The 26,927-nt window shown below is 27.7% G+C and overlaps 2 protein-coding genes across 2 annotated transcripts; both read left to right on the forward strand.

Moving 5' to 3' along the window:
• The first annotated feature begins 364 nt into the window (after positions 1 to 364).
• On the forward strand, positions 365 to 22,261 carry LOC112604284. Its single transcript, XM_025353250.1, has 19 exons — positions 365 to 633; positions 9,398 to 9,540; positions 9,615 to 9,871; positions 9,945 to 10,121; positions 10,209 to 10,409; positions 10,478 to 10,621; positions 10,690 to 11,005; positions 11,077 to 11,342; positions 16,463 to 16,945; positions 17,123 to 17,791; positions 17,998 to 18,277; positions 19,332 to 19,486; positions 19,737 to 19,875; positions 19,937 to 20,193; positions 20,261 to 20,437; positions 20,496 to 20,696; positions 20,776 to 20,919; positions 21,002 to 21,317; positions 21,958 to 22,261. Exons 2-19 carry the CDS (start codon positions 9,438 to 9,440, stop codon positions 22,206 to 22,208), a joined length of 4,536 nt encoding a protein of 1,511 aa, XP_025209035.1. The 5' UTR covers positions 365 to 633; positions 9,398 to 9,437; the 3' UTR covers positions 22,209 to 22,261.
• Positions 22,262 to 24,002: 1,741 nt separating this feature from the next.
• On the forward strand, positions 24,003 to 26,766 carry LOC112604394 (facilitated trehalose transporter Tret1-2 homolog). Its single transcript, XM_025353421.1, has 8 exons — positions 24,003 to 24,510; positions 24,677 to 24,803; positions 24,868 to 25,124; positions 25,194 to 25,370; positions 25,434 to 25,634; positions 25,713 to 25,856; positions 25,914 to 26,229; positions 26,399 to 26,766. Exons 1-8 carry the CDS (start codon positions 24,424 to 24,426, stop codon positions 26,608 to 26,610), a joined length of 1,521 nt encoding a protein of 506 aa, XP_025209206.1. The 5' UTR covers positions 24,003 to 24,423; the 3' UTR covers positions 26,611 to 26,766.
• Positions 26,767 to 26,927: the final 161 nt, after the last annotated feature.

The raw sequence follows: 26,927 nt of genomic DNA on the forward strand, positions 1-26,927 counted from the left end.
CCTAATTCCTATTTATAGTAAATGTGTATTCCATAGTATAAAAATATAACTTAATATAAGTATATTATATAAGCTATATGGCGTATACGACGATAATGATATTTTCTTTACAATGAAATGCCATAAAAATTTATTAAAACTCTAGAAACTACCGCGCTTCCTGATTCCGGATTCGTGGGACAGGTCCAGGATGTAAGTTAAGGCGGACGAGTGGTTTTGCGAGGAAGGTTAGGCCACCGTGTACAGGATATCTCGACGAACGTGCAATAATAAAATAATAACTAGATTGCGGAGAAGCGAGAAAGAAAATACTGCGACGACTGATATACAGGCGCGTACGATATATATTAAGCCGCGACATGGTAGACTAGTCAGTTAGTTCTGTGTTGACTGCGGTTCGAGAAGGTTGACAGTTTTCATTTTGGCTCGCCCGAAATCGGTAGACTACCACACTTAGCGGTTTTGGATTTCTGATTTCTATTCGATTCGATCAAGGTGACTGCACAAGATCCGATCGAGAGAACATTTTGAGCCTAAACCAACAGCTACCCTTTTCCCCGACCAAATACGACATATACAACGATATAGCAACCCGTTTTCGAATCGCAACGTACTAAGCGCATTATTTGTCAGGTATTATAATTTTAATTCACAAAAACATAATATTATAAATTATATCATACAGTTATTATTATTCATTTGATGGTATTATTGAAACAAATTACCCGTTTCATCAGTGCAGTAAATCGTACGCATCTGATATAATAGATATACTTATTGGTACCTAATTAAGTATAGGTACCTACGTGAAATATTTTAAAGACTCCTATTATTTTTTCATTCCTTCGTAAAGTGAATCAATATTTTTTTAGGTTTTGATGGATTTAAGAACGATTAAATTGTATATTAGGTATTAATTAAATATTTAAATGTAATCTTAGATTATTGTTCCAACTATTTAATGTTTCTAGACCGATAAGTACCCATGGGTAATAAAATAAACGCGACAATTGTGTGTGGCGTTTAATGACGATTAGACAATTAACTTAGCAATGCCGATACTTTTGAGTTAATATCAACAACACTATTCGATCTGAGCACCGGTCACTTCGAGGACTCTTGAATAATTAAATTATAAGGAAGTCCGTTTACAATTATAATTTACATTATTAAATGTTATATTAAATTACTACTTGGTACCTCGATGCGTATATATGTTTCAATACATAAGATATTAAATTATTAATTAATACCAGAAGTACATATATTGTTCAAATAAAATACTCATGTATATAAATTATTACCTATAATCTACGTATACGTTTAATTTAATCGGTTTTTTTTTTTTAATACGTTATTATTGTACAAATTAACGATCTAAAACACGTATAACCAATAAAAACTTACCAATATTTTTTTTTTTATTAACGATTGTATTGTAAATTTATTTTGCTTCTCTTTGGTTTCAAAGTCCACGCATAGAAAACTGATAAATTTTAGAACGATTGTCCCTCCCTTATTTTAATTTTAAAATCAATAAAATCTTTATTTTATTTTTTAGTAAAAATATAATCATTTTTTTTTTTTGTACGATAATTAGTATCTCGTAAATCACAATTAATTTAAAATCTAAAAGTTATAATTTATGATACATACCTACCTAATTAATATTTTGAGAAAAGTATTACAATATTTTGTATTAAAGTAGATATAAGTTCATTGCATAGAAATGATTCTTTTATACATAACTTCCTGTCATTAAAACAATATAATTTTCATATTAACATCAATGACAATACAAATAGTATCTACCTGGTACATTTTTTTAATAAGCGTTTTAAATATTAATATTCATCAGGAAGTTTATTATGTAATTATTTTCCACCTGTTGTATAATAAGATGATTTTATGTTTTAAATAAAAGGTGAATCGTTCTTAAATTTTTTAATATTTGTTAAAAAAAACATGTAGATATATATATATATATATACATTAACGCAACACGTACGTGCTATACTATTAAATTGAATACATGTTTAAATCAATTGTTCTAAAAGTCCTTTACAAACATTTTGAATAGGCAAAGAGTATTAGTTTCTTCGTCCATGGTGGGTATCTATACATAATATTATACATTATACAGTCATCTTGTCAACTTCACGTAATATAACATATAAAAAAACAACAAAATTAATTAACTGGCTACTCGCTGATGTAAAAAAAAAATTATGGTTAAATAGTATATATTTATTTTTGCACGTTTGTATAGTGAAATTTATCAAAAATATTTTGATATAAACGTATACTTCTAACCTACCTATTTTTGGTTACCATATTAAGATAAAATATTTATAATATTAACATAGCTCTAAGTCTAATAATGTTTGAAATCATTAAATGTTAATAAACCGGGGAAAAGAATAATTTATTTGTAATCACATGGGCGTATTTCTGATGCAGATCATTATATACATAATTATAATTACTATAGATTGGTTATAAGTAACCACTATTTCGTACGTATGTAAAAACTGTTTTTTACATTAAAATTCAACAGAACAATGTTCTCAACTATTAAGTGAAACATTAGTTCGATGACTTAAAGTTGTTTTATTTTTAAGATTCATGATTTTTTTTTTTTTTTTTTTGTGTGTATGTGTTTAGATTTACTGTAATTAAAACAATTTAATATTCATATATAAATGATAATACAAATAGTAAATAGTAAATGTTTTTAATTTTATTAAAATGTTAAATATTGAATATTCATCAGGAAGTTTGTTTTACAATTATATTTCACATGTCGTCCAATAAGATGATTTTATGTTTTAAATAAAAGATACCTAGTTAAACTGCAATGCAACGTTATTATATTATGACTGCTTTTATATAGAATTTGATAAATACTCTATATAATAACGTTGCAATACCCAGAGGTAGGTATTTTAAAAATTATAATTCGGTAGTATTATCTTACTTCAAGGATTACTGGTTTTAACTCTTTTTAATTTATTAGTAAACGATGCAGAACAATTATTAAGCAGCCATATTTAGACTATTAGTAGACTATTAGATCATTGACGGCGACATAGGCTATATACCTGTATATTTTAATAATGATAGAACTTGACCCTCGTCGAGTTGTTGAACATTCACCGTGATCGATCCACAGGTTCATTGATATCGAGTTCTGGAAAGACATATCTAAACGATGAATTCTTGGTTTTTCATGTAGGTATAATATGTATGACACATTGCGAAAATAAGTAGTTTGATATTTACATGCAAATCGTATTACTAATTGCTGTTGACACGAGAATTCAAATAATTCAAACGCAGACCGTAAAAAATATAGGTAATATTTTATTTGTACCCATAATATCTACTGCAATATATATGGATAATAATATATAACGTAGTATTTTATCTTATCTGAACGCTGTTTTTGCGCGCAGTTTAAACAGAAATGAAATCCTTTGGTCTCGGCCAAATGAATAATTGCACATCTATTGCCTTACAGGGAATATGTTTGACATCCATATGGAACACATACTCCACATTTTCTATTACTCGCAGTGTATTTCGTACCAATTATTCAATGGAAAGTTGTTTAGACGTTACCATTTCTTCATAGGTAGTACCACATCATACATAATATGCGTATTATTTATTTATTGCGTGGTGGTTATTTTCTTTGCCTACGGATTATCAAAAAAATGTTATTGTTAATACAATTATAAAATATTATGTACTTGTATTGCATCTGTCATTAAAATCTTTCTCTTTCGATAAACAATCGACGTCATTTGCACACAATATGCTTGTAAAATATAATCTTAGTTTTTTTTTCAACATTAATTGCTTATTATAAAGATGACATCCTTGGCTACTTTGCACTTAGCTGCAATAGGTCGATGACTGATTCAATACACCGAAATATATAATTATTATCTCCTATTTTTCGATATAATAAGTATAAATAATTTTTAATTTTTATTTATACCATAAGTCTGTTGCTTATATTATAACTAATTAGCAATTACTATTTTTCTTTAGAAGATGGCTAGAACAGGTATCTACAAACATTTCCGTTTGGTTTTACCGCATTTGAATTTTTTCTTTGTGGTTTCGCATCTAAATATTTTAATAGTTCATCGAATAAAAACGCTAAATATTCTTTAAAAAATAATAATTATAACAAATTGACACTGAAAAATTTGTATACAAAATATTAAATAACACTAGGTAGGTGGGTATACATTTTGCTATCCAACTGTGCGAATCACATATGTTAAAAATACATTTCGTTTATTATATTAATTACTTTATATAATACAATTATCATTTTATAATATTGCTGAAATTATATTTTAATTATATCCTCAATCACCCGATTAATTTGTTGTGATTTAAAAACACTAATTGTACTCGAAACCTCAAAATAAGTAGGATACATTTTAATCATAATTATTTTGAAGTCTAATTAGGATACAGTATTTCATAAAAGTCAAAGATAGTTAAGTTATTTGGAGCATTTGTTCGTCCAAGGACATTTTAGGGTTAAGATTTCCCCGATTAATTATGATACAAAAATTATAACAAATGTCTACGCAAACTCGAGGAATATTATTATTTATTTCATTCACGATGCACTTGATTGTTTTTTTTTTTTAACGTGGATTAAACATGAATTTGATCGATACTACTAATATAAAAGTACATCTTCAATAAAAAAAAGATATATTCTTCATCATTTTAGACGATTATGAATAATTATGTAACTATAACATTGTTAATATAAATCACCTTCATATGCGATGAAGAAGTAATGCAATTTAATATTTTGGTTTTATTATATAACATTAAACTAATTGGATTTTAATTTTTTTTTTTTTTTTATATTTAAATTATATTGTTTTAGAAATAATTCAATCGACAAGAACAGTTAGTAACTCTTATCGTAAAAATATTATTACAATAATATACAGTTACCCAAGAATTACAGTGAATAATTTAATGGTTATTTTTATCATCGTGTAAATAATCTCAGAGGTCATTCCATTTAAATGTTTATTACATACATTATGTTGTTTATTTTATTAGATGTTATATTTGTATTATTTGTTTTATTATTTACATTTGAATTTAATGATTTAGTTTCAAATAAAATGAACAACTTAGAAAATATACTATACAATTTAATCAATATAATATTTATAAGCCATTATTAACTATTCTATGTATAATAAATTAATTTAAAAAGCTGAAATTATATGTTATTATAGATTATGACAGTAATACAATTTATATAAAAGAATAACTACTACTTTTTTGGGGGTTAGACAAAAATTAATTTTTTTTACATTACATTTTTAATTGATAACATCAAATTTAATTAGTTACAAAATAATTTTAAAAATGTATAAAGTTGATAAAAAAATAAAATTATATTCATAATTAGATATCTTTTTACATTTTATTAATGTTAGTTTCCATTTAAAATCGAATATTTTCTTAAATTATAAAAGATATTGAAAATAAATGATTATCCAGTAATATATTTTATATAAGTTTAGAAAATAATGTGACCTTAAAATAATTTAAGTAGATATTTCAAATTCAAATAAGTTAAACATAAAGAGGTAATATTAGTATGATTAACATTCTTTTTTTCAGAATTATATTAAATCCACGTAAATTATATAATAATTAATAGATAATCATTATAATATAATATATTATTCTATAACTAATGTAGAGACACTAACCTATAACCAACCATAAAATCGCGTGTTATCCTAATAGGTACATTTAGCACGCGTTAAAAACACTAAGATTAGATTGATTGATCCCTATTTATGCACAAATATAAAAACCAATCTAATTTTTTAAGTGTTTTGACAGTTGTATGAATTAGATAAGTTTTCACTTCAATTTAATGTAATACAAAACTACACTTGAAATTTACATTGTTTGCATTAAATAAAGATAATATTTAAAATATAAGTTATTAAAATTGGGATTAGTTTCTGATAATATGCAAAATTATTGTGCAAAAAAAGTATTAAAAAGAATTACAGTTTTTAATCTAAATTAGTGTCTTAAGCTATTCGGCATGTAAAGTTTTTTATTTTTTATGGTTATAAACAATTGATTTATAAATTAGTAATTAATTCATAATAACAGCGAACACTAAATACGCTCATTTGATCACTGAACTACTTAAAAAATATCAATAGTAAGTAATATTCTTTATATTTTAAATTTAAATCATTTTTATTATTATTATTATTAATATGAAATTTGTTTTAAATTAAATATTTTTTTTTAGTTAATATTCTAAGATAAGTATATATTTATTTTTTATATGATATATGATACATGCGATTACATCTAAAGTTTATTAGTTGAAAATTAGATTAAACATTAAATTTTAAACCAATATGTTTAATTCAAGTAAAGACTATGATTATCACACGCTAATACTATATTAATTGAAGTAAATTGAATTTATAATATTTCGTAATAATTAAAGACTATAGAAATATCCAACTATGTCAAAATTTCCAATAATTATTTATTAATACATCTCACAATGTATTAAAGCTCGAATACTTTATTCATTTTTAGTACTAAAGTTATATTTCCCTAATTTTTCAAAAAAAAAAAATTTATTATTATTTATTGAATGCATTACATTTTATTTTTAAACGAATTTAATTATATTAATTTATTACAACCAATTAATATATTAGTAGAATAGTCATTTTAAGTAATCCCTAATCAAGTAGGTACTTGTTGTGTTTTTAGATTCTTACAATTTTTTGTAATATTAAATTTACATAGTAAAATTGTGTTTTAATGGTATGTTACAATTTTTTATGTACTAAATTAACACTAAAAGGACCATAATTATTAATCGTGCTGCAAGTACTTGATGTTTAAGATTGTGTACTTCTATCAGAATAAATAATATTTCCTGTTGGAGAATTTTGTATTTATTTAATTACAGAATTTCTAATTTTCATTATTTTTATAAATATATTTTTTTACAATGGTCCAGTATTGTCATTAATAATAATTTTCCACATTCATAAACACAATAATTACGATCGGCTATGCGGTTCGTTAAATTTGTTAAAAACAATATTTGAACTAACATAATAAAGAACTATTTCATGATGATTATGTTTTTTATAATATTTTAACATTTATTTTAAAAATGTTAACTATACATTTTTTTATATCTATTAGGTAGGTACACTCTTTTATAATGGCATTGAGTCTCGTCAACACACATGTTTTCCTCGTTACTAAATGCGTTATTTATTCATATATTTTAAAAGATATCGATAAAATTATATGTTAGTGTGCATAGTTACTTATTCGAAAACTTGTTTGAAAATTAAATCTATTAATAAATCTTTTAAAAAATGTAAACAGTGTACTTAAACTTTGACCTAAGAAATCAATATTCTTTTCGTATCATATAATATTATATTATGTTCGTATAATAATAAAACAAAAATTATGAAATCCATCTCGTTCTTTACCTTTATCCATATTATGAGTACAATAAATAACCCTTTTGAATAATTCAAAACTTTCTTAAATAGAACAACATAACATATTGTATGAACTATATCATAAAATAATAAATTTATTTTCAATTGAAACGAAGGACTAAACACTGTAAAATACATTTTAAAATAATAATAAAAAAAAAAATGTCTATTCTTTATTTTTTATTTTGGCATTACAACAATCTTATTGAATTACAACGTTTTAAATGACCTTCAAAATAATTCCAACAGTGTTTTATATTTTATGCCAAGATACTGTTGAGCTAGCACATAATACACATAAAAAATAACATTATTCAAATATTTCCACGCACTATTGATATATTGGAAATTTCCTTGCAAATTTTTACATTCACATATTAACACAATACTCACACGATAATTAATTGGATATTAAATAAGCTTAAATTTTAAGCTTATCTAATAGAAAGTTTTAACTGTTTATTGTCCATGTACATTAAAATGATATTCGAATGATATGATTTACTCGAATCATATTTTTACAAAACACTTTTTTATTAACGCATTCACGTTTTTCAGTTTTTTTCATATGGGTACAGTTGTTGATAAAATATTTTTTTACAATTAGTCCAAATAGTCGAGACATTTTAGCTTAAATATGTTCTTCAATTATACATTTTAAAGGATGTAAATTCACATTTATTGAACACATTGAATATTTAAAATTTATAAAATTCTAATAAATATTTGAGTAATTATGTGATTCATGAGGTTGTTTAATTTATAAAAAAAAAATATAATCTTAATTTTATTATTCTACATGAATTTTTTAAACTTATAGTTTAAATTTAAATTTGTTATGAAAAAAATATTATGCTATATTATTATGTTATACAATATTACAATATCATACAAGTATAAACAAAAAGTTTTACTATCTCATTTAAAAAAAAAAAAATATGCTTATAGATTAATGTATATACCAATAGCTACATTATATGTATATATAATTGTATAATGTATATACAACTGATTTAGATATAACAGATTAGGTTACTACCATTATTAAAACCTACCTACCTACTTGGCAAATTGATATGTTTATGTTTGAAAAAGTAATGTAAATTTTTATTTACTTAATATCAAAACATTTTTTTTTTTAAACTCATCTTATACCTAGTATGCAGTATTATTATTAATCACACACGACGAGCTTCAAAACAATAAAGCATTATAATGATGAATAGCAATCTTCGTGACCTATAGCATACCTAATATATATTATATCTCATGTACAATATAGGTAGGTATTGCGTTTATCGGTCACGGCATCATAGCAGGGTTCAGTGATATGAAATTTTTTTTAGAAGTAAGACTAATTATTTGACTTACTTGTCCACCTCCTAAAACCCGATGTTAAGATATTAATTGTCATGTTCCTAAATACATGCCATAGACAATATTAAAATACTAGTTAATATTAATTTATTATCCATTGACCGTTGCTCAACCATCCGTCATAATAATAAACTCAGATGTCGCTACCACTTGATTATATCTGTCTCTTTAGCCACGAAGTTGGTTGGACTTAATATACATGTAGGCTATAGAAATGATCTGTATTTATAATGGCTAAATAGTAAATACAGCTAATTAATAGTGATTGAATAAAAATTGTGTGTCCTGTAAATCAGACATGTTTTAAATTATTTAATTAAAATTTTAAACACCTATCGAAGAATAAACCGATAAATCGAATTTTAAATACTGTCTGATAAACAAAACAAATCATATTTCAATATGATAATTTTATTATTATTATATTATAATAGTTTATTTTTATTCTATTACAGGAATATTATTTTAAAAGTATCAATTAAGTCTCGTTAAAAAATGGCTTTAGAAAAAATTGCTATGTCCCAGCTAGCGATGGTTGAGGAACAACAAGAACGAATTGGAAATCAAAAATGGACTCAATACTTAGCTGCCTTTATTGGTAATTCCTAAAAAAAATAAAAATAATGTGTTACAAATCAATTGAATGTTTTGTTTATCTATTCACTTAATTAGCGACGATTGGTGGGTTCATCGCGGGTTCAGCCCTAGGATGGACAGCTCCAGCCGGTCCAATGATGGAAAACAATCAATATTCATTCCCTATTTCAAATGAGAATCTCGCGTGGATTGGAGCGTGTATGCCACTTGGTGCCATGCTTGGATGTCCGGTTACCGCTGGCCTAGTCGACAAATTGGGACGTAAAAACATGATGCTAATGTTATCTGTCCCAGCACTCATTGGTTGGGCAATGATAATTTGGGCAGAATCTGTAAGTACAAACAAATATATGAAAACATTCATTTTTAGCATGTAAACCCTTTAATAAAATATGATTCTTCAAGGTGGTATGGATCTGTGCTGGCAGACTTTTGACCGGATTCTCTAGTGGATCGTTGTCTGTTATTGTACCCATGTATACTTCTGAAATAGCCGAAAAGGAAATTCGTGGTACTTTGGGTACATATTTTCAGTTGCAAGTCACTGGAGGAATTTTATTCACCTATATCGTAGGATCTTATGTAAGTTTACACTATATTGTACAATATATATTCTTTGAAATATTCGATATGTAATGATTAATAATATTAATATTATTATATTTACAGTTCAATGTATTTGGTTTGACTATAATCTGTGCCATCATTCCAATCGTATATGTGGCTCTGATGGTTTTAATGCCAGAAAGTCCAAACTTCCATCTCATGAAAGGAAATGTTGAAAAAGCTCGTTTATCTTTAAGATATTTCCGCGGACCATATGGCACAGTGGACCAAGAATTGTCTGTAATGCAAGACTCGTTGGCGAAGGTATATAAATATATAGTAATTTAATTTATCTTTAAAATAGCAAATAATCCGTAAATATTTTATTGTAGACTGAAAGAGAAAGAGTTCCGTTAATGGAAGCATTCCAAACAACTCCAGCTAAACGTGGTTTGTTTATTGGTCTTGGAGTTATGCTTTTGCAACAATTTTCTGGATGCAATGCTGTCATATTTTACGCTACGTATATCTTTAAAGTAAAACTACAATACTTATTAAAATATTGAATTAGTGAATTATTTATTAAGCTGCTTGTTGTTTATAGGAATCTGGAAGCGCAATGGAACCAAATATGTCCACAATTATCGTTGGTATTATGTCAGTAATTGCCACTTATGTTTCTACACTGATCGTTGACAGATTAGGAAGGAAAATTCTCCTTTTGAGCTCAATTATTGTCATGGGAATTTGTACTTTGCTAATTGGTGGCTTCTTCTTAATGAAGGCTAACGAACAAGATGTGTCATCAATTGGATTTATTCCACTTGTATCTATGTGTGTATTCATAATCCTGTTCTCTCTTGGTTTTGGTCCAATCCCATGGATGTTGATTGGTGAAATCTTCCCAGCACAAATCAAAGGTAAATTACCTAATCTTTTTAACAATATTCAACACGCATGTGTACTTAATATTTTGATTTAAATTATTTAGGAACCGCTTGCTCGGTCGCCTGTATGGCCAACTGGTTTTTCGCTTTCATCGTCACGAAATTCTTTTCGTCGTTGGTATCTGCCATTCATATATACAATACATTCTGGTTATTCACATTTTTCTGCGTTTTGGGTACGTTCTTTGTAATTTTCGTCGTTCCTGAAACCAAAGGCAAGACTATGGATGAAATTCAAGAAATACTCGGCGCGGGCAATGATCTTACACCACCAACACATGCCAATGTTTCCATCGACACCAAAGGAAAATACTAAATCAGACCTTACTAAAGGATTAGAAAAACGTTTCATCTCTACCTTCCCGAATAGTATAAACATCAATGTGTTATTGAATCAATAATATGAATTTATATAAATGAATTGATAACTGTATCTGTTGAAAGGTGCTATCTTTTTATAGACAATTATTTATTGAATAATTATTAGTGAAATCATTATCAAATATAGTTGCAGGAAGGCAGACTTGTAAATATTATCTCTTTTTTACAGCATAATATGATTTATGGCTGTGATCGTGATGTATACTTTTACACTTAGACAATGAAAAACATTATAATAGCTTAAAAAATTATTTAATTGACAGCAATGTATTTATCAATTTTTATATCATCATATCATTGTATTTTATTTATGAACATTTACTTAATCATTTCATTGTTATAATACTGATCAATTATATTAATTTTTGATTTATGTTTTTTATTTTTATTTTTATTTTTTTTAAGTGTAAAGTCACCAGAAACGTTGTTTAATAACCACTGTTGAAACCATCAACTTGGACGTTGACATGTTTTGGTGATTTGAATCTGTGATACTTTGGAGTAACTAGCTATTTTATACTATGCTAAATGTGTTTAACCAAACGAATTAGAGTCCAATGCAATATTAGTTAATAAGTGCCTACTTATTTAATTTTTTTTTTAAGTTTTTAATTTATTATATGATTGTACTATGTTGTACCTACCAATAAAGAAATAAAACCTTTATTGAATAAACGTGATTTCTATTATTTAATATTATGAATTCGCAGCCAACCTTTATGGTTATACTCACAATTCACTTTGTATTTTATACAACACAATACACAAACAACATCCCTATTAAATTATGCGATATTACGATATTATAATATAGAGCAAATAGTAAATACTTGAAAAAAAAACCTAAATGCTTAGGTAAATTCAATGTTTAGGCATTTTCAATATATTATTTTCTTTTTTCAGCTATATAAACTATTTATAACTAACAATTTATATAAGTTTTTTTTAATAAAAATAACTGTTAATAAAAAAAATTTTCTCAGCTAAAAAACTTAAAAACTTAATAAAATATGATTATTTTTATGTTATAACTCTTGGGATTAAAAAAAAGTTGTGTGTGGGTAAATCAACAATTATTTTTTATGAGCGTTTGGAGTTTAAATTTTGAAAAAAATTGTGATCTAGAAATGATTAAACGATTTTATTATTTTATTATTATTCAAAAGTTTCAACTATAGATATTTAGATCTGAAAATTTAGTTAGTATTTACTAGTTGGTTAAATATAAAAATTCCCAGAAATCTTTTATACAATCATAAAAACTCACAAAATTTGGCGTAAAAACTGGATTATGTTTATAAATAATAATATTTTATTAAAATATTGTAAATATTTAAATTACTTTACTATTATAATGATAAAGTTTCAAGTTAAAATATATATTTTTTATTGATACAATTACATTACGGACAACATCTGGCAGTCGCGATATTCTATCAAATTTCCTTTGGCTTAATTATCGGTTTTATACTACGTAATTAAAAAGGCTCTTATTTTTGTTCTTTTTATGTTATATATTCAATTTTGAAACCCAAAACTCTAAAAGATTGATTTACACAATTTTTTATGGTTACGCTCAAGATTCAGCTGTTAACAGTCAACTTACTGTATAGAAAAACAGTTACTTAATTTCTTCTGTTTATATTTAAATGCACCGATCAGCATAGGTACCTAGTTATACGCTTATATAAATATGGAAGAAGTTAGAGAATGACATATTAATACCAACTTACTTCCCTACTATCTTAAGAATACTAGCTAGTAGATATGTAATGTACCTACAGATACATGTCTGGTTCAGATTATTTATAGGTCTCAAAATATCTAATATCTCTCGTTTAATTCTTATAAATATTAATGGCCTATAGATTTCAAAATTAAATTGTTATAATTGGTTTTAAATATTTAGATTTTACTTATAAATATGTACCTATGACTGTGTGAAATGTGAATGACAACATATCTTGAAAAGTCTCAAAACTTAAAGTAAGTAAGACAACAACTAATTTATGGAAAATTCTATAAATATATAAATTCAGTATTTTATATATTATATGTTATCATACATATATAATTAAAATGTTTTATTGATTATTACTAAAAAAAAAACAACACATTGTCTTAAAGAAATGAATATTTTTTTAGTTTTTATTTGTTTGTAATATAGGTGTGTTAATTAATATTAATAATAAGTATATTATAATTTATAACAGTATAACATTAGTTATTACACCTCATAAGTATAACAATCACTAACTAATGATGTTCTTTAACGACTTTAACATATTAATATTACATTATAGGCTCACGTATTATATTAACTATCTACCTACATTTGGATATATAATTTTAAAAAAATCAGTGCATTTTATTAAAATAAATAATAACATTTGAGTATTTATAAAATTATGAACTCAACTATTATTAACTATACTTAATAATTTATACGAAGTTAAAAAAAAGTAAATTTAAATTTAAATTTACAGTTATATGTATTAAGGGAATTGAAACTTGAAAGCAGTGATTTTCTATTTTTGAGTAGATTTTTAATTTTAACTTATAATAATTTTTAAAAAATTTATTAACCAGTATTTCTAATAATAATATTTAATAATGTCTTACAAAATTAGGGGAAAAGATAATGATAAAAAAATAACCACCAAAGTGTTATGGAGTTCATCGCTGTATTCGCTAATTTAGTCCAAAGACGGTACTGGATAGAAACAATATTGACAATAATATGCAATGGTATACGACGGACTGGACATAGTGAAACGTCGACAATAGGACCACTGTCCACTAGGTGTCTTGTTCATCGGCCGTACATTGGCGGTTGTCTATATTGACTTATACAAAATAAATAGGGAAGGAAACCACAGATATGTACGACATGTACCTATGAAAGAGACAAACTCACGAGATTTATAACTAATTTATTTATTTTAATAAATGGTGTTTAATATTGTAAAATTAAAATATATATATTATTGTATAATATAAAAAAAATTATTTTTATATTATTAAGTATTTTCATAAGTTAATTTTAATTTTATAATTGTTAATTATTATAGTCTATAGACAATAGTGGTATACCGTATTATTGGTAGGTACTATTTAATCTATACTTAAAATGAGGGAAGCGTGTCAAACGTAAAGATATAAAATTATACATGATTAATTTATATTAAAAAAAAAATAAAATTTATAATATTAAAAAATATAATAAATATATATATATTTTTATTATTTTTTTTTATCTATTATAATTTTTTTTAATTTAATTTATTTATTTATTTTAAAATATAAATGATACATGATTAATTTATACTTTTGTTATCTCTTTAGATTGTTTAAAATTTAAAATAATTAAAAGTTTTCAAATTTGATACAACAACAAATTTTGTTACTATATATTTAGTAAAATATATTTACTAATCAATATTTTTTACCAAGTAGTTGTCAAATATCTTATTACTTATTAGCTATACCTATTAAACTTTAAAGTTTAAACTATAGTTTTAAGTATATCCATACGTTTTAAAATGCATAATTTTCTATATACCTATACATTGGTGGCGGATACTCAATGCGCTACACATAGATCCGTGGTATAGAGATATAACCCGGCGCCCCGGAAAAACTCCTGAGGTGGTCTACACCAGACGGACATATATCGAACGGATCGGAGGCCAAACACGAAGAAACCAAAACTGTCCTTTTCAGGACAACCCGTGTAAAAACAGGTCCCCTCAAGCGCGCCTACCTAGGCCACGCCTATTCGAACAAATATTGCAAATTAGACACCACTTATTTGAGCGGGCATAAAAAATACAATATTCCTGTTCACCCCATAAAAATGTAATTTGTAAAAGTAATTTTGATGTGAAACATCTATAGCCGCACGTAAAACCGATTTCTGGCGTGGCGACGCATGCCGTGGCGACGCGTCGCCACGCTATATGATGGTATATACTATATAATATGATGGTAGTGTGTACGGTGTGGCGACGCGTCGCCATGCGCAATCGACTGTGCGATTCTCTTCCACTCGATCCGGCGTTAAGCCATCTCAATCCAATTATATCATGATAAAAAAACAGCATAATATTAATTATTATTATAATTAGTTAGTTTTATTTATTATAGTTATTATTTTATCATATCATTTATATCTCAATCCAAGAGAACCTACCACCAGATACGGAACAACAATAGATGCTGTATTTATTAGATATCTTGATAATGTTATGTCCAATACTTTTGTAACATACTTCAGCTAGCATCGACCAATTGTCACAGTAATACTGTCGTCAGAGGCAACATCGAATGTCACTATTACCGAAGTCACTGATTAAACGAATTAAGTAGTCACGATTTGAAATAAATTCGTAAATTTTTGTATTTAATGAAAATAAATGTTTATTAAATAAACAGTCATCATTATCTGAAAAAAAATCGTAATATTTTATTTTATCATTATGACATATTTAGTTCCTATCGCAATCTGTTCTTTTCTGCAATTACTATTACAAAATAATGTTGATGTTTCACACATGTAACCTAACACAAGGTTTTAAATGCAGACTTCAATAATTATTTTAGTTCCTTTGGCAATAATTTCATTGTGGGAGGCGACTATAATGCCAAGCATCAAAGTTGGGGTTGTCGCTCAAATAATCCTCGTGGCTGCGTCCTTCGTACTTACGCAAGTGCGAAAAACCTTCAGGTACTTGCCCCTCCGAACCCTACCTATTGGCCATCTTCTCCACGCAAAAATCCTGACATACTTGATATTTTTGTCACAAAAATTCCCTCTTGTCTACACTTCTCTGTTGTTAACCTCCTGGATCTTAATTCTGACCACTCATCAATCTTTTTCACACTCAATACCATCCCGCTTTCTTGCTCTGAGCCACCCAAGCTATTTAATGCATCCACCGACCGTTTAAAATTTCATAACCTTGTAAACCAGGCATTAAGCTAAATGTTAAATTAAAATCTACCAACGATATTGATTTAGCTATAAATAATTTTACAAATTTGATCCAGTCAGCGGCCTGGTCATCCAACTCACACACTCATAATCCTCTAAATCAGACTTCAGTTCCATCCGATATTCGTATATTAATTGCTGATAAGAGAAGGGCTAGAGCCCTATTTCAACGCAATCGCCTTCCCTCTCTTAAACATAATTATGATAAACTTTCTAATCTCCTTAAAAAAATGTTGGCCAAACATAAAGCCTCATTACTCGAAAAATTCCTGACAAATCTGTCTCCAAATAACGGCAGTCTTTGGAAAGCCACCAAAAGAACATGTAAACTTAACTCTCCAAATATACCAATTAAAAAATCAGATGGATCCTTCGTCTGCACTGACCAGGACAAAGCTGAATTATTTAAAGATTACCTTCATGAAACATTCCAACCCCATCCTGATATCTTCTCTCTTGAAAATAATATTGTTGTTGCTGAGTCTTTAAACTCTCCTCTTCCTGTATTTCGTCCTGTAAAACATTTCTCACCAAGTGAAGTAAAATTCGTTATTGATAAGTACCCTCATAAATAATCTCCAGGTTTTGATCTCATCACAGGTGAACTGGCCAGATGTTTACCAAAAAAAGCCATCACACACATTTTTAATTGTATATTAAGACTCTCTTACTTTCCAATACTATGGAAATTCTCAACTATTATTATGATTCCCAAGCCTAAGAAACCTCCAGATTCCGTATCTTCCTTCCGTCCCATTAGTCTCCTACCATTTTTCGCAAAAATCCTGGAAAAATTGATCCTTAAGCGCATCTTACCAAGTATCTCAAACTCAGTTCTACCTGATGCCCAATTTGGCTTTCGTTCTGCCCACTCTACTATTCACCAGGTGCATAGAATTGTTGATGCCATCTCGTTCTCACTCGAAAAAAAACAGTATTGTACTTGCGCCTTTTTAGATGTTTCTCAAGCGTTTGATAGGGTATGGCACGATGGTCTTCTTGTTAAATTAAAAAAAACTCTGCACCCTGTTTTTTACCTTATCATAAAATCATATCTATCCAACCGTCATTTTCAAATCAGATTCGGTAATGCACACTCAACTATATCCAATATCTCAGCCGGTGTTCCACAAGGGGGTATACTCTCCCCTGTACTTTACAACATTTATGCTGCTGATCAGCCTACTACACTAAACACTCTAGTTGCTGATTATGCAGACGATAAGGCAATAATATCTATACATTCTAATCCGGAAATAGCTTCACACAATCTTCAGAATCACCTAACCCTTATGGAAGACTGGTACACTATGTGGCGCTTCAAAATTAACCAGTCTAAGTCCTCGCACACTACTTTCACGCTTCGTCTCTCTCCCTGTCCCAAGGTATCTATATATGGCACTCAAATCCCTACTTCTCCTACAGTGAAATATCTTGGACTTATACTTGATCGCAGACTTACTTGGGCCCCCACCTTAGATCTAAAAGAAATAATTTAAACCTACGGCTGCGCCTGTTAAAAACTTTTTGTAATAACAATAAATACACGCACATTAAAACTAAACTCTTAATTTACAAATCTCTAATTAAGCCCATCTGGACATATGGCATTCAACTCTGGGGTAATGCAAAAGTATCAAACATCAACAAAATACAAACCTTCCAAAATATAGCGCTAAGGAAACTACTTAATGCTCCACCTTATGTCTCCAACCAGTCCATACAGCAAGATCTCAGGATGAACTCCGTTAAAGATGAAGCAAAACTCTACTACAAGCGTTTCAACAGTAGGTTACCCAATCATCCTAACCCTCTTATCAAAAACCTAGCAGTCCCTTCGATTCCGGGTAACCCCGTCAGACGTCTCAAACGTAATTGGTGTCGTGACCTGCTAGATGCATGATTCCTGATTCCTAGATCAAATCTTCCTACAAACTCTAATCAAAATAGATAGTGTCATCATTGGGTGGCTTCTTCCGTCATATTATTCATGTTATTTTTAGTACTCTTATCTAATTTGCTTATTGTTCTCTGAATAGATTGTAAATATCATGTAAAATTAAAAAAAAAAAAAAACTTTTATACGGAAGTAGTGTATGCTTCTTTCACTCACTTTTCAAGTCTAGTACACATTTTAAACTTGTTTGTTTATTATATTATTAGGTGTAAACGGATTGTAAGTATATTTTAAATAAATAATAAAAAAAAAACTTTTCCAAAAATTGAAACATTTAATTTTTTTAATTACTCATTAAAGGTCATGGGATAAAATCAATAATTTGGGAAAGTCGATCTAAAGTAGGCTTGACGATAAATTCAAATCTGTTTTTAAAATTTTTATCACTTCACTAGAATAATCGGTACGTTTGAATAAAAACACGTTTAAATCTTTATATTCCACGTGTATTAGACATAGAAATATCAACGCTTCCAAATCCCTTAAGGTTTACAATTTTTTTTTACAAAAGTTTGGTGATGAGGTCCATCTTACACCATATTAAGTTAAACAAGTTTTCTGAAGAGCTTATTATTTACTCACTGACATAAACAAACAAAATAATTGTGTGTATGTCTATGCTCAGCGTTAACTAAACATTTTACATTTTTACGACTACCTAGAAGCCATAAAAATACAAAATATGCTCATTGACTAGCGCCGTAGGTATAATGTCTAGCAACACAATATGTTCATAATTATGTTCTAATACAGTCAAAAGTCAACAACTATTCACCAAGTGCTTATCATTATTCCGCGTTTCTCGTGTTATCAATTATTATTATATATACAATTGAGTCGATGACATTGATAGTTTATACTGCACTATTAGGTCAATTCAAAATTTTTAATGTTTATAATACCTATCATTAATATCATAGATCACTTCATAGGTACTAGCTAGACGCTAAACTTAAATACAATTTCATGAATCACTAAACTTTTATCTGATATAAGTACAGAGATAGATCATAATATGAATAAGATATTTGAGGAAAAAAGTAGAGTATATAATTATGATGACAATCATGTTGCTACTAGTTTCAGACGTCCCGTTGATGAAGATGAAGTTGAAACACCGAAAGTATTATACATATTATTATCATTATTTTTGTTATTTTTAAAACATTATTTCACTTCTTGGCCATTGCACTTAGTTACTGCTATCATTAGCTTACATGTATATTATGATGTGGGCGATAGACGTTACATATTGGAAAATAATTTTTATAATCGGTTATTTAAGTAAAAATTTAAAACATTTTTTTGCTACTTATGTTTTGTATAAAAAAAAAAAATTGATACAAAATGTATTAGATATTCAATAATTACAGAAAGTCTATGGTGAAAAATCTCCACTTGTTAACAAAACAGTTACTAAAACTATAACAATAGCTCAACAAATTGCTGCTGATAGCATAGAATCTCAAGTACAAACTCAAAAAGGAAATCAGTATTTGGCTGCATTAATCGGTAGGTTGAAAATTATAATGGTTTTCTTTAAATTAAAATTATTTGTTTAATATGACTGTAGTTACTATTGGAGGGTTCATCATGGGCACAACACTTGGGTGGACATCTACTGCGGGTCCAATGATGGAAAACGGTCAATATGGATTTCAAATTACTGTGGAAAATGTTTCATGGATAGCATCAGTCATGCCACTTGGTGCCATGCTGGGATGTCCAGTTATGGCTGGTCTAGTCAACAAATTAGGACGTAAACATCTTATGATAATGTTAACCATACCTACACTTGCTGGTTGGGCAATGATAATATGGGCTAAATCTGTAAATATTAATATTTTTTTTAAACTAACTTTAATTAAAACTTTTGATGCAGATAATATTTTTTAAGGTGATATGGATTTGTGCTGGGAGATTTTTAATCGGATTTTCTAGCGGATCATACTCTGTTATTGTACCTATGTACACTTCAGAAATAGCTGAAAAGGAAATCCGTGGTACTTTAGGTACTTATTTTCAATTACAAGTTAATGCTGGAATCTTGTTCACATATGTTATAGGATCATATGTAAGTCTATATAATTTTATGTTTTATTTTTAAATTTAAATGTTATTTTCTTTTACAGCTTGATGTATTTGGTCTATCTATTGCTTGTGCAATCATTCCAGTGATTTATTTATACTTAATGTTTTTAATACCAGAAAGTCCAATTTTCTATCTCATAAAAGGAAATGTTGAAAAGGCCCGATTATCGCTAAAATATTTCCGCAAGCCTGTTGATTGTGTAGATCAAGAATTAAATACTATGCAGAGTGCATTAGCTAAAGTACATAACACACACATAAGTTCACATATTTTAATAATTATTTAGTTGTAGAGTTAGTAAACAATACATTTAATTTTAGATTGAAAGGGAAAGAGTTCCTATCACAGAAGCATTCCTAACTACACCAGCCAAACGAGGATTGTTCTTAGGTCTTGGAGTTATGGTTTTTCAACAGTTTTCTGGATGTAATGCTGTTATATTCTATGCCACAACTATCTTCAATGTAAATTTACTTATAAATTCATTAATAAATACAATTAAATATAATAAAACAATTAATAATAATTGTATACCGTTTATTGCAGGCAACTGGGAGTTCAATTTCATCAAATACCTCCACAGTTATTATTGGTATTATGGCTGTAGTGTCTACATATGTATCAACACTAGTTGTTGATAAATTGGGACGAAAAATTCTTCTGTTATATTCTATTGTTGCAATGGGAATTTGTACATTTCTCATTGGTGGATTTTTTTATGCAAAAGAATTCAATTACAATACTTCATCTGTTGGATTTATTCCATTGGTGTCATTATGTATATTTATAATATTATTCTCTGTTGGTTTTGGCCCAATTCCATGGATGTTAATGGGTGAAATATTTCCAGCTCAAATTAAAGGTATAATTAAAATCTAAAGATATAGTATTGGTTTTATGACATTATATTACAAAGTATTATTTAGTCTTATATGCTAACTATGCACGTGGATCAACTGATTATATTCTTTAAGATTATGGTTTATTTCAATTTTAGATTTATGAAAACTTAATTTCTTCTAAATATTTATACAATTATTTTACTTCTCAAAGTTTATTAAATGTATAGTTAGTTTTAGTTAGTATAATTTATAAATAATCAATTTTTGTTTTGGAGAAACAATACTCTCCATGAAACTTACATTATTTATTAATTATTAATTCTACTTGGAAGTCACAATTACATGTGTAGTTACTACACAGGTATCCGTGTTTTACCTATGACAGAGTTAAAGCCTGTATTATAAAAATACCCGTCTTTTATATTATCATACTTATAGTTAATACTCATATAATATTATACAATAAACTAATTTAACTTCCTAATTTTTAAGTATAACTTATAACTATTAATCACATCTTTAAATAATATATTTGGTTATGAATGGGTATTAAATACACAGATATACACGGACTTAAATATATTTTTTACCCACCCGTGTTTTCTAATACCCGTTCCAAACCAAAATCCCTAATTCTACTTGTTTATATTTTTGTTATAGGCATTGCTAGCTCAATAGTTTGCATGTCAAACTGGCTGTTTGTATTCTTGGTTACCAAATTTTTCACATTATTGGTTTCTGCTATTTATTTATACAACACATTTTGGCTATTCACATTATTCTGTGTATTGGGAACATTCTTTGTGGTGTTTATTGTACCAGAAACCAAAGGCAAGACCATGGAAGAAATTCAAGAACTTCTTGGGGCTGATCTCATTCCACTATTAACAGAAAATCGTGATGATGTCTAAAACTAATCAATTTTATATTATTTATCCACCAGTCATCGTTTACTATTATTATTATAAAATTGTGTTTGATTATTTTTAATAATTATAGAAATATTTACATGTTTTTATCGATAACAAACATTTAATTTTTTATCTGTTGTAGCATGTTTTTTTGAATTATTGGGTTTATTTAAATGATTTTAAAATGTTTTCTATTAAATTTTTAGTTTAATGTATACTATTTTACATATATTTTTATTCCTTTTTTTAAAACTTATGATGTGATGAAATTTTTAGTATTAACTTAAATTTCTAATTTTTGGAACATTTCTATGGATTAAATATATTATCTACCGCTCCTATTATTATTAATGTATTTATAATTAGTGTGCCAATTTAAATCTGTGATACCACAAGACTTTTTTATTGTATAAAAACATGTATGTAAGTTAATATATTAATATATACATTTTATGAGTACCTATCTTACATTTTTTTTTTTTTTTTAAGAAATAAATCTTTATTTATACTCTTTTACTAAAACAATATTTAAAATTAACATTGAAACCATATCACTATTAAAGAAGAATGGCTCTTATTAAAGTTTAAAAATTATAATAAATTGAAGATATTTATATACTAAGAGTACTACTAATGTATCATAATATAAAAGGTGATTAAATAATGAAGTCACTCAAAATTTAATTTTTGGAATTCTTAAATATACTTCAATATCATTTTTAATTATCATATTATATTGTTAGTAATAATTAATAATTATAAATTAAAGAATGCTTGGTGATCAACATATTAAATTTACACCTGAATGGCTGTATACTATCGACTTGGGGAGGGGGATAGCTACGAGACTATACGTCTAATTTATGCATAATTCTACAGATCAAATGGCAATTTAACAGGAATCCAGATATTCCTAAGTCCTGTTCTTGTGTACGTTACACTCGTTACAGTTGGAGAAATGAACACACCGTTTTCAGCATTCAAGTACACCTACCTTATCACCATGAAATCAATGTAATTTTCAAAGTATTCTATGAACTATGTTCCTTTGATCATAGTTAGTTTATTTTGTGTGAAACTACGTAATTATGTTTCTACTTAAAACAAATTACCATAAATACCACTGTAACGTCTGTAGCATAACTGCACAGGTAATCACAGCTATAAAGAATTAAAGAATGGTGCATTCGTATGCATTCGTATTTCGTGCTGTAAAAATTAAATGACATACTAGCACTGTTTATTTGTCTCATATCGACACAAGGTCAATGTACCTACTATTTAATAACTAATAATTATTTACTTCATTACTAATAAGCAGGTACCAAGTAGCAAGGCACTTGCTCCCCACCTCTCCCTGGAAAAATAATTTGATCTTATAAATATTACCATCATAGATATTATCTAACAACCTAAAGTCTAAAAAGCATAAAAATTGTTTTTTTCTTTATCCCTATGTATATATTATACATATTATATGTTATATTTTGTGATATAATAAAGTCGTATTGACAACTTGGTAGATATACGTAAGATTAATAGCAGATTAAACGTTTGTTTAGTTTATATTTCAAGACTTTTTTTGACATATTTTGCCCCCCCCCTCTAAGATTGAATCAATGGGCGCTCGTGGGTGCAGACATCGACTTGGTCAGTTTCAGTGTTGACTGCCAAGTCGAGCATCGAAACATTCGAAACGAGTTTCACGGTCTAGTACTCGTCACATGTACACAAGGCATTACTATTATGTAAATATGTAATAAATCTGTTCAATGTTATGTAACGATGATAAGACTACCAGAGTGGAAAATATAATACGGAATATTGTTAAAAGACAAGAGCCAGTCAGAGCCCAGAGTTAATTAGCTAATAACTAAAGTACTAGATTAAAGACTTTAAAATTTATCAATATTCAATACAGAACGCGTTCAAACTTCAAACTCGAAAGTACCATCGAATGTTGATGTCGATTGTTGATTAGATAACACATTTTTATTATCAAAAATTGTGGATTCCGTATTTCCGTTTATTTCTGTTGTTTATCTATAAATATTTTAAATGTGTTCAAAGATCTGAGTTACCAAACAATTTTCCGTTCGAATTCACTTATGTAGATCCTGTCGCACTTAAATAATCGAAAAACGATCAGTGACGATATTTGGAATTGAGTTAATTGCGACCGTTACGATTGAAAATCGTCCTTTCTGGCTAAATTATGAGCACTTTAATGTCCATCGAAGATAGAGGGTCTGATGAAATACACAAGACTGAAGATGGTCGAGATAGAATTTCACCGCTGAAGGTATTATACGCCTTACAAGCAAATTTTTGTGCATTTGAGGTCGTTATTAATTGCTTCTTTTATTTAAATATATTACATTTTATTAGTTTATTAGAGATATTGTGAAAATAAATAATGTAGATATACCATTCAGATGACTATTGACAAATGTCTTTGATTGTTTTAGGAAGAGTATAATGAACAGAGTCCTCTTGTTGACAAAACATCATATCAAAATCGAACTATAAATTTTCCTCAAAAAATAGACTGTGAAAAAACACAATACAGAACTCAATATTTAGCCACTTTGATTGGTAGGTCTTTGAAAATCCTGTATTAAATATATATACTTTTTTTACAATTTTTACATGTGACTAGTAACTATTGGCGGGTTCATCATGGGCACAACACTAGGATGGACGTCTCCAGCCGGTCCAATGATGGAAAATGGCCAATATGGGTTCCAAATTACTGAGGATGACATTTCATGGATTGCGTCATGCATGCCACTTGGTGCCATGCTGGGATGTCCATTTATAGGTTGTTTAATGAACAAATTGGGACGTAAACATCTGATGATAATGTTAATTTTCCCTGCATTCTTTGGATGGGAAATGATAATATGTGCTAATTCTGTAAATATTTATATTTTTAAATCAAAATTTAATACATATTTAAACTTGATTTAAAAATAATTCTTAAAGGTAGTGATGATCTGCATCGGCAGAGTTCTAACTGGATTTGCTAGTGGTGCATACTCTGTGATAGTACCACAATTCACCTCTGAAATAGCTAATAAGGAAATACGTGGAACTTTAGGCACTTATTTTCAATTACAAGTATTTTCAGGTATCTTATTCACCTATGTGTTAGGATCCTACGTAAGTCTTACCTATATAAAACTTAATTAAATTTTTTATCAATACTATTATGCTTTTTTATAGTTAAATTTATTTGGTCTCTCTATTGCTTGTGCAATGGTTCCAGTGGTTTATTTGTGTTTGATGTTTTTGGTCCCAGAAAGTCCAATTTTTTATCTATTAAAAGGAAATATTGTAGATGCTCGATTGTCATTGAAATATTTCCGCAGACCTTTTGGTCAGGTAGACCAAGAATTAAACTCAATGCAAGATTCTTTGGCAAAAGTACAAACATTTACAATACTTACATACTTTAATAATTGTCTATGTATTAATAAATAAACAATGAATATATTTTAATAGACTGAGAGAGAAAAAGTTCCAATCATGGAAGCATTCAAAACTACACCAGCCAAGCGTGGGCTATTCTTAGGCCTCGGGGTTATGGTTTTTATGCAGTTTACGGGATGTAACACAGTTATTTTCTATGCCACAACTATCTTCAATGTAAATAATTTTGTTATTCTAAAAATTATTATTACTGAAAATTTGAATTTATTTTAGGCAACTGGTAGCTCGATAAATTCAAATGCTTCTACAGTTATTGTAGGTATCATGGGTGTTTTATCTACATACGTGTCAACGCTTGTTGTTGATAAATTGGGAAGAAAAATTCTGCTTTTGTCTTCTGTTGTTGCAATGGGAATATGTACATTTTTCATTGGTGGATTTTTTTATGCAAAGGATCACAATTATGATGTTTCATCTATTGGATTTATCCCATTATTGTCGTTGTGTGTATTCATAATATTATTCTCAGTTGGTTTTGGCCCAATCCCATGGATGTTGATGGGTGAAATATTTCCAGCTCAGATTAAAGGTAAGATATGATTTCAGGAGACATTTATTTTTACAATTATTTTGTAACATGTTAAAAATATCTTGAATAGTATATCGATGAAATGTAAAACAGCTTTGCTTTGAACTTAATATATACCAAAAACTGTGCACTATACTCAAATACTATAATTAATTTTTATTTATTTTAGGAATTGCTAGCTCAATAGTCTGTATGGCAAACTGGTTCTTTGTGTTTTTGGCTACAAAATTTTTTGCATCATTGGCATCCATTATTTATTTATACAACACATTCTGGCTCTACACGGTGATCTGTGTCTTAGGCACATTCTTCGTGGTATTTATTGTTCCCGAAACCAAGGGTAAGACAATGGAAGAAATTCAGTTGTTGCTTGGTGCATAACCTGTACTGTTATCACTAGAAAACGTCGGATGTAAACATTTTTCTTATAAACAACTACTTAAGCTGTGATGTGTTTCTTTTGTCTATGAAGTTAAATTATTTATTTTTATTAACTTTTTAAAAGATAACCTATGTTTTGTACAAAACTTTTATAAATTTAGAATATTTTTAGATGTTTAACTATTGTTATAAATTTTAACATTTTTTCAAATTTTTATTCTTTTTATAAGTAAATTTATTTTTAGTTTATATTGAAAATATAAGTTTAATATTATAATACAAGTTTGTTTTACAGAAAAAAATTCTTATCGCCTGAT

This window comes from Melanaphis sacchari, unplaced genomic scaffold (assembly GCF_002803265.2).
Source record: "Melanaphis sacchari strain LSU unplaced genomic scaffold, SCAv2.0 Contig11_pilon_pilon, whole genome shotgun sequence".
NCBI lineage: Eukaryota > Metazoa > Arthropoda > Insecta > Hemiptera > Aphididae > Melanaphis > Melanaphis sacchari.

Coding starts and splice junctions, on each gene's coding strand:
- LOC112604284 (XM_025353250.1), top strand. CDS start 9,438: ATGGCTTTAGAAAAAATTGCTATGTCCCAGCTAGCGATGGTTGAGGAA. Junction 11,006..11,076: donor CTTCCCAGCACAAATCAAAG/GTAAATTACCTA, acceptor TAAATTATTTAG/GAACCGCTTGCTCGGTCGCC. Junction 20,920..21,001: donor ATGCCACAACTATCTTCAAT/GTAAATTTACTT, acceptor CGTTTATTGCAG/GCAACTGGGAGTTCAATTTC.
- LOC112604394 (XM_025353421.1), top strand. CDS start 24,424: ATGAGCACTTTAATGTCCATCGAAGATAGAGGGTCTGATGAAATACAC. Junction 25,635..25,712: donor TGCAAGATTCTTTGGCAAAA/GTACAAACATTT, acceptor ATATTTTAATAG/ACTGAGAGAGAAAAAGTTCC. Junction 25,857..25,913: donor ATGCCACAACTATCTTCAAT/GTAAATAATTTT, acceptor AATTTATTTTAG/GCAACTGGTAGCTCGATAAA.